The sequence below is a fragment of the Colobus angolensis genome, unplaced genomic scaffold, assembly GCF_000951035.1.
Source record: "Colobus angolensis palliatus isolate OR3802 unplaced genomic scaffold, Cang.pa_1.0 Scaffold5, whole genome shotgun sequence".
Classification (NCBI taxonomy): Eukaryota; Metazoa; Chordata; class Mammalia; order Primates; family Cercopithecidae; genus Colobus; species Colobus angolensis.
In genome coordinates, this window is record NW_012118487.1 from 28,971,206 (window position 1) to 28,980,528 (window position 9,323).

A 9,323-nucleotide genomic window follows, 5' to 3' on the forward strand; every position below is an offset into this window, starting at 1 on the left:
GAGGAAGACTGTCTCAAAAAAAAAAAAAAAAACAACAACAACCAGAATGTTGGAACAAATCAAAAGCTGAAAAGATACTAAATAAAGGAGGAGAAGTGATACATGGTAATTGGTATAAATCAGAATTTAGGAAGTTAGAACCCCTCTGAGGAATGCATCTAGAGAGGAGAGAAAGCAGTTATAAGGGCATATACTGGATAAAACTAATTAAAATAGATGAGTATGGAAAAAAAAGTGATGAGAACTATCAGAAAGTACCTCCCCCGGGACCCATTAGGAAATACCTCCTTCTGCGAGTAGTCCCTCGAGTAAGGTTCCTAAGAACATTCAAAGGGCAGGACAGAAATAATAATAAACAATCCTCTCTATAAAATGACTAGATTACAGGCTGATAGAGTTTTAATTGAGAGGACTTTGCAAGTAACTGAGAAATCAGCCTAGAATTTAAGAGAGTAACTCAGAATTGTAGGCTGAAGCTAGGATTTCTGTTTGAGAAAAACTTCCTAAGAGCTCATTACTGTGACTTTGATTACATCTGCCTACTGCTGCAGGATATCAACAGTCATTTCAGCAATTCATGAAATATTTTTTGTTAAATCAGTTTCAATATTAATTAAGAAGCAGCATTACTTATCCAAAATCTGGCATAACAAACTACAGGGGAAAGAACACTTAGAATATTATTTTTTAGCAATGCCTTTGAATATTGCACATTTTAATAACCAAGGAATAAATGGAAATGGTAAAACAAGGAAGGTTATTAAAAATACAATTTATAATCACTTAAACTATATAAAATAATGAGTGCAATGTGACTGGAACCAGTGCTATTACATTATAGCCAAACTTCATAAAATAAAGCATTTTTAAAACAATAGACCTACAATATTAAATATTTACTGGAAGTTGAAGGCAATTTTTTTTGAGTCCTGGATAACTGAAGCTAATTTTTAGAGTAGATTTGTTTTCATGAGTATAATTTTTTAAAATGAAGAAATTGCACAACAATTTGAATGTACTTAACATGACTGAACTGTGTACACTTCGAAATGGTTAAGATAATAAACGTTGTTATGTGCTTTTTACCTCAATTAAAAATAAAAATTTAAAAGAGAGGCAAATGGGGAAAAAGCAGAAGAAAAAGTGAAGGAGTCAAGAGGGCTTACAAGTGAAACAGGCCAAAGACAGAGTGCACGGAAGCAGGAAAGGTGCTGGACGAAGTAGGAGGAGAGGTCACAGAAGAGGAGGACACAGAAAGCAACGGTGGCAAACAGGGACACAGAGTTGAGACTCAGGGAGGGAGAGACAGAGGAAACTAGGAAGAAAGAGGGAAGAATAGAGAGAAGAGAAAGCAGAAAGAAAAAAGATGGGATGTTAGAGAGGTGCAAAATGATAGAGAACTGGGGTGAAGCCAAAAGAGGATGGAGAAGGAGAGGAGATAACAGCCAGGAGGGTAAAACAAGTAGAGAAAAAGAAAATAAAGAGGGAGGAAGAGGGAGAAGAAATGAAAGAACTGTTGAGGGGAACAATAGTGAAAAGTTGGAAACTAGAAAGAGAGAAAAGAATGAAGTGGAGAAGCTGAGAGAAGTTAGAAGCTCTGTAAAGAAAGCATGGTGAAAGAAAGGGGGTTAGAGAGGTAGGGGACTATACAGACAGAAACAAAAATAAACAAGGAGAAGCTGAGAGAGAACAAAAGCAGGAGACGAGAAGAGAGGTAAGGATCTTAAAGGCACACTTATTCCTGATCACATTCTAATAATGTCTCTGTTGTAGAATTCCCCTTTCAACAGTGTTTCCTTATACCCTACACAGTTTAACTTATCGCATCTTTATTATCATTATTTCAAGTGTTTTCTAATTTCTTTTGTGCAATTTGTTTGGCTTGTGGGTTATTTAAATGTGGTTTTCAGCTGGGTACGGTGGCTGACACCTGTAATCCCAGCATTTTGGGAGTCAGAGGCAGGTAGATCGCTTGAGCCCAGTTCGAGACCAGCCTGCAAAACATGGCGAAACTCTGCCTTTACAAAAAATGCAAAAATTAGCTGGGCATGTTGACGCACATCTGTAGTCCCAGCCACCAGGGAGGCTGAGGTGGGAGGATCACTTGAGCCCATGGTTGGGGCTGTGGTGAGCCTTCATTGTACCACTGCACTCCAGCCTGGGTGACAGAGTGAGACTCTGTCTCAAAAACAACAACAACAACAAAAATACATGGTTTGATTTCTGAGAAAGTGAGAATTTAAAAAAGAAATTGATTTGTAGTCTAATTCCACTGCATTTTGAAAAATACAATGTAAACTTCTGAGAAAAAAATTTCACACATTTTAACTTATATTAAATCAGTGGTCCAAATCTCTTTTGGGTAGAAAAGCTCCTTTTCATTTCCACAAACCCTTAACATCATTAGGTCAAAAAGAGACCTATATGGAACTACTTCAGTCAGTGGTGTAGACAGCAGCATTGAAACTTTGTATACCTATTCCAAGAAAGAAATACATTTTATACTGCAACCTCAGTGCACCTTTTGAAACAGACATTTGACAAAGTATACATGTAAGTCACTGATATTTTCTACTCTATTACACCAATTAAATGCTTTTTAATTAAACCCACTAAATTGTTTCCACAGCCCACTAACGGGTGGCGATCGCATTGTACACAGGGAAGTGGCTGGGCAGAAGCAAGGATCACCGAGCTCCTGAGCCGCAAGCCTGTGAAAGTGGCATCCAGCTTCCCTCCCTCTTCCCTGGTAGTGCTGAGCAGCCGTGGAGGGGGAACACACAGTGGCACCTGTCCTGGAAAGCTCTCAGAGGAGTCTTTGGAATGATTCCAGATAGTCTTCTCTATACTTAGGAACCTGGATTGAAATTGTATCTGCATCACTGTGTATTCCCAGCAGTTTCTATTTTCATGTTTACTGTGACTTGCTAAATACTGAATGAAAACAATGAAATGTGAAGCAAGTGCTTCTACCTGTCAAATTATTGAAGGCCCCCCCGACTTCATTGCAATAATGGAAACTCAGCCATCACTTACACTTGGCTTTATAAAGCTATTACAGGCCTTCGCTGACCAGAAGCTATCACAGGCCTTCGATGACCAGGGCCTTGTCCCCTCCTCACACTCCTCCTGTCCATAGCCAGACCCCTCATGGACTGTTTGGGGGAAGGGAGGACTGAAGACTTTCAGCAATACATGATCTCCTCTGAAAGATGAGGATTGAGAACCTACAGGAAAAGACTCTTCCTTGTTATGCTGAACATAGGGAATTAATGGCTCTCAGTGATGCTTCAGATGAGAAGCACACCTAATTATGAGTACATTTATTTAACTAAATGCACACTACTTAATTAGCATTGTTTTAAAATGGGTGATCCAGCAGCATGGAATACAATGTTTCCTTAATATCCAGCCCTCTTTCCTTCTCCACTTAATGAGCCTGCATTTCTTTCAAGACTATTATTGTTCTATAATAAAAACAGCCATGTTCTATCTTTCCCAGGAAAAACTTCCTGTATGACCAAGAATTAGTTAGGCATGTTCTGAGTAATGATCAAATCAGGGCAATTAGCATATCCATCACCCTAAACTTTTATCATTTCTTTGTGTTGGGAACATTTGAAACCTTTCTTCTAGCTTTCTCTGAAAATAAGCTATTACCTATCCTAATCCAGTGCTAAAGAACACTAGAACTTATTCCTCCTATCCAGTTGTAATTTTGTATTTGTTAACTAGCCTCTCTCCATGTCCCCCCTCCCTTAAGTCCATTTAAATATCCATAAATTCTTTAATTGATTTAGAACATGCCTTTTACCCCTAACCACGAGGGGGCTTATATTCACTTATACATCTCATGACCAAGAGCACAAGGACAAGACAACATCTGTACTGTTACAAAATGAGGCTGAGAGTAGTAAGTGTAGGGATGAGAATCTAATGAATATGTGTAAAAACAGTGCTTGGCTCATAGTGTCAGCTTTCATTATTGTTATTATAACATGCTGCTTTCCAGGATGAGGTGCTTTTCTGTGGATATTTTTGATTGTTACAACTTTGGGTGGGAGGTGGGAGGGGCAGTTCTACCGGCATCGAGTAAATGGAGGCCAAGGATGCCACTCAACATCTGTTAATGCATAAAACAGCTCTTCCTACACCCCACAACTCAACCAACAAAGAATTATCTGGTCAACAGTGCTGAGGTTAAGAAATCCAGCTTGAGGGTGAACAGCCGCTGTGGAATGGGAGAACACAGTTGGCTTACACTGCTTTAAGAGTATAGCACAAAGCTGCCACTTGGGGTAAGGAGAGGAAGGTGGTGGCCTTACAATTAGCATCCAGGGACCAACTTCCTATTCCTCATCTGCCCAATGACAACCTATGAATTATTGGGTGAGAGAGCCAGTATAAACTACAAATTCTAGCTTTTCTTTTCCTATTCCATCCTATATATTCTCTGAATAGTCAAATTAGGTACTAACCCAGCTGTGCCCAGAGAGGATTATATGGATGTGTTTTGGCCAGCATGTTCACTGACTGGGAGGTACGTTTCTCTGAGAAGGCTTTAATGGGAGGGTGATCCACAGGCATGACAGTTGGGACCCAGGCCAGGTGGTAGGTTAACACTGCAGTCAGTAAGGCAGCAAAAAACCTTAAAGAAACGGAAAAAGATACAACCAACTTAGTCAATACAGAAAGAGGCACTTCCTATGCAGTACATACATTGGTTATGGGATTTGCATACAAGTCTCCAGAGAGTTGAAGCTTACTGGTTTTTATTGATCTGTTCTATCAGAAGCGTAAACTCCTTGAGAAAGCGCTGGCAGAGCTGGTTTTTTTCCAAAGTGCCAGACATCATGGTAAGCCATACAGGTTCAGCTATCCTTGGAACAGAATATAAGTTCCAGATAGTTCCTCTATAGAACAGAAAGAGAGGGAAACACAAAAGTGTCAGAAATACTATTTTGGATAACCTTGGTGTAAAAGAATAAAGGAGAAAACAATGTGAATCTATGTAGTCCTTAAAAGATTCAAGCTCCACACATAACAGGGGTTGGCACACTGTGGCCCACAGGCCAAATCTGACTGCCACCTTTCTTTGTAAATAAAAAGTTTTACCGGGTCCCAGCCATACTCATTCATTTACTTATTTATTGTCTATGGCTGCTTCCGTGGGACAACGGCTAAGTTGGGTTGCTACTACAGAGACTCTACAGAAACTGAAAGCACAGAACTAGAAAGCCTCGCTTTCAGCTTCTTGACCTTTGAAAAATGAACACTTCATTAAAGTAGGACCCAGATTCTCGGCTGGGCATGGTGGCTCATGCCTGTAATCCCAGCACTTTGGAGCGCCGAGGTGGTAGATTACAAGATCAAGAGACTGAGAACATTCTGGCCAACATGGTAAAACCCCATCTCTACTAAAAATACAAAAATTAGCTGGGTGTGGTGGCAGGCACCTGTAAATCCAGCTACTCAGGAGGCTGAGGCAGGAAAATCGCTTGAACCCAGGAGGTGACGGTTGCAGGTGACTGCACTCCAGCCTGGTGACAGAGCGAGACTTAGTCTAACAAAATAGAAAAAAAAAAAAGTAGGACCCAGATTGTCAAGCACAAGCCAGTGTCCAGTCTGACCACAGCAGAGCAACAGGCAAATCTCTAGTGCTTTCCCAAAAAATTATGGAAGGTGTACTAATCATCAGATTGCCATCAAAGAGCACAACTTTGTGTCATTCTCAAATATATGACTTAAGTCTTAGCGATCACCAGATAATGAGTAACATGTTACTTGAGTACTTTAACACATAACCCAGAGTTAAAAAAGGCTTGTGATTTTGCTCCAGGTAGCATTATAGAGTTCATCAACATATACGTTAAGCATCATGGAAGTGTTCTAACATTCAAAGGATTATAAATCTTTTTTATCCTTCAGCTATGGAGTAACAGTTTGACTCATTAGCTCATGACTGCTTTGGAGTGGGATTCTATTTCCCATCAAGAAAGTGGCTCTAAATGGTGCAACAATCCCAACTCAGCATGATGAGAGAGGATCCCACCTGCTACCCAGTGCAATTTACCTTTCCACGCAGATACGAGGAGCAAGGACTCCCTTTCCACACAGATATTAGGAGTGAGGATTCTAGACACCAGTTTCCACAGGACACTGGGTACAAACTAGGACTGTCCTGGCAAACTGGAATGTATATCTCCCCGACATGCATAACCTCTCCATCTGTACTGTGAATAAGCATCCGTGAACTCAAGTTTCCACATCTGTAAAACGGGGTTAGTAGTGCTTATGGCTTTTGTGAGGCTGACATAAGATAATGAATAGACTGGTGAGAGATACCTGAACATTAGTTTTCCCCATTCATCCTGATAAAAACAATCCTATCAGGGACTGTCGATCGAGCAGTAGTGAGGATTATTCATTAGTAAATTATTTAAATTTTTTGCTTCATTTGTTCTGTTTCCATCTTGAAGAGCAGAACCACAAAAGTAAGGAATAACTGCCAGGCCCCCAATTCTTCCAAGTTACAGTTTCTCCTTATCCATGGCTGCTCATAAATACCTCCTGCTGGATTTGTCAAACTTTGCCACTTTACCTGAATTCTCCCAGAGCTTCCATCAAACGGCTGACATAAAACTGGACTCGGAGGCTTGATTCTGCTATTTTCCTACAGGAGATCATAGCCTTTATTGAAGAGAAAGCAAGCCAAATTACTGAGAAGAAATTTTATAACTTATCTACTGGGCTTTATTAATAAAAAATATGTAATCAATTAACAACACTCAAGGTAATAATGCCTTCAGTCATGAAAAAACAGTAATTTCTTTCTCTAAGGCAACCCAGTATCTGGTAACTAACATCAACATGCCTAAGAATTTATCACTGCTACGGGTGATTTAACTTCCTTAGGAAAGACATCTGATACATAAAGAAAGAAATTCTGCCATTTTCAAAGCCCCACAATCACTTCTCTATTTGACTTTGGATTACATCCTTATTACCTTTTCAATTGCACTCTTCAGCCTGTTCATGTGAGATTCAAACAGGGGAAAATGAGAAAAGAAGAAGTCCTGGAAATTCCTTTGTGCTTCTTCTTTCTCACATAGGGAAAAGATGATGCTTATGGCAATTTTCTTCCTCCTAACCATAGATGGATTAGAACTACAGGTTTCTTCAGCCAAGCTGAATGTCTCATCAGTTGACCTGGAGGGAAATACAAGTTTGAAAAGTTGCCATGCATCAATGAGTCACACTGATGGTCAACTGTAATGACTGGGGATGACACCCAGAACATTCAGTCGTAACTAAGAGTATATCCGCCTTTAGTTCATTCTCTTCTATAATTCTCTGGCATGCAGATGAGAACGTCAGCTTGCTTGCCACACAGTATTATCCTAATATGGAAAGAAACTCAAACGAAAGCTACAAGTAATTTAAATTTCCTGTTGTTACTCTTGTCCTTTTCCTTTGGATCATTTTATGTCAAACTGATGATATTTAAGAAGGAATATGAAATATCTGTTTACCCAAAACACAGTCCCTTTATTTTGGCTGACAGATACCAATAGATAAGACGTCAAAAGAGGAATGATCCTACATGGTATTCTGTTGAACAAGAGTATCACATTTGAACATGTACTGGTACTTCCAGGATTACTTTCCCAGGGCTATTAAAACTACTAGATCAAGTAACTCTTCTAAATGCTCAGATTAAGCCATGTGATTAAGCTCTCTGAAAATCCTTCAAGCAGAAACACTTACCTCTCTTCTGCTACAGCAAAATTTTCAAAAAACCTATGATTCTTTTGAGAGACTTGGCTTCTGTGATGACGGCCATGAAGCCCAAAACTTCTAAATATATATTTAGTCTTACAGGGTAAGCCTCACAAAAACAGTCTAACCATGTCTCTTACTTAACTACTGTGGAAAGCCAGTGTAGCTACCAAATAGCTACTAACAGCAAGCATACAAATATTTTTTTCCTACAAAAACACCAACACAAAGGACCTAACATTGCAAATGAGAGCCCTACACGGGCAATACGTTTTCTCTTTCTCACTAACTCCATCATTTAGTCTCATATCTCTGCCAAATATGGAAAGGTACTGCTTCCTCCATTTTCTTGACTATAAATTACAACATAACAATTACTCATGCTGGGCAGAATATGAGAATTAGCCTTCTGCCCCTGGTCTTCAACTTATTTACTTAGGGCTCTACTCATAGTCTTTAATGCTTGTGTGATTTCAAATAAACCCAGATTTTATTATTAAACATACATAGGCCAAAAGTGTTATGGTCAGGAAAGCTATTAATTAATTTTGGGGGGACAGGGTCTCACTCTGTCACCCACGCTGGGGTGTAGTGGTGTGATCATGGCTCACTGCAGCCTCAATTACCCAGGCTCAAACGATCCTCCCACCAGCCTCCCAAGTAGCTGGGACTACGACCAAAGGCACACACCACCGTGCCAGGTACATCTTCTTTTTTTTTTTTTGGTAAAGATGGAGTCTCCCTATGTTGCCCAAGCTAGTCTTGAACTCCTGGGCTCAAGTGATCCTTCCACCTCACTGTCCCAAAGTGCTGGGATTACAGCTGTGAGCCACTGCATCTGGCTATTTTTAAAGGAAAGGAGATAGACATCTTATTCTAACCTTGTTATATGTTACTGTTTCCCTTAACTTCAAGCAAGATCCTGGAGATGTAGTTACAGTTGGTAAATCAGTCAAAGGTTTTCACTCCAGATGTGTCACTAATGGCACATAGTGCTCTTATAAATGCTACACATTACAAAAAATCGTCAATTGCTTTCTCCAGGAAATCCCTAGATTCTAATCATCAGAGAAAATTCTTGAGGTTTCCTTAGAACTTCACACAATTTCATACAATGTTCTTTCTTCTTTACCAAGGTACTGGTACTAAAGCCTTGTTTTCTTGCACTATAGTAGTTGATTTCTGTTCTGTATAGGAAATTCTTCTGAGTTTATATTACAATAAGGCTTGCTTGCAATCCTTTCCTCTTTGTCTGTCATCTTACGTTTCCCCTCTTTTTCAAAAGTAAAATGGCCATACCAGTCCACTCATCTTTAGGCCAGCTTTAATAATCAAACTGTAATAAACACTGAACCCAATACAGTTTCTCATCATCATCATCTCCACCCCATAAACAATAGCCAATGCTCTCATCAGTTTTAACGTAGGAGAGAGTGCCACCTGCTGAATTTCTGAAAAATTTCCATAGCTGTAACAGTGGAGAACTTACTTGCTCCACTGAATTTTAAATCAACTGAGTTTCATTCTGTAGTTTTTTTTTTTTT

The 9,323-nt window shown here is 39.6% G+C and overlaps 1 protein-coding gene across 2 annotated transcripts in view; it reads right to left on the reverse strand.

Annotated features, from left to right (window-relative positions):
• Window positions 1-9,323, reverse strand: part of FNIP2 (folliculin interacting protein 2) — a 139,081-nt gene that overhangs the window by 39,469 nt on the left and 90,289 nt on the right. For both annotated transcript variants that reach the window (XM_011959698.1, XM_011959697.1), the window contains 4 exons: window positions 7,008-7,209; window positions 6,602-6,690; window positions 4,767-4,913; window positions 4,479-4,648 (listed from right to left, as the gene is read on the reverse strand). In XM_011959698.1, coding sequence (XP_011815088.1) covers window positions 4,479-4,648; window positions 4,767-4,913; window positions 6,602-6,690; window positions 7,008-7,209 — 608 coding nt within the window. The remainder of the gene's footprint in view (window positions 1-4,478; window positions 4,649-4,766; window positions 4,914-6,601; window positions 6,691-7,007; window positions 7,210-9,323) is intronic.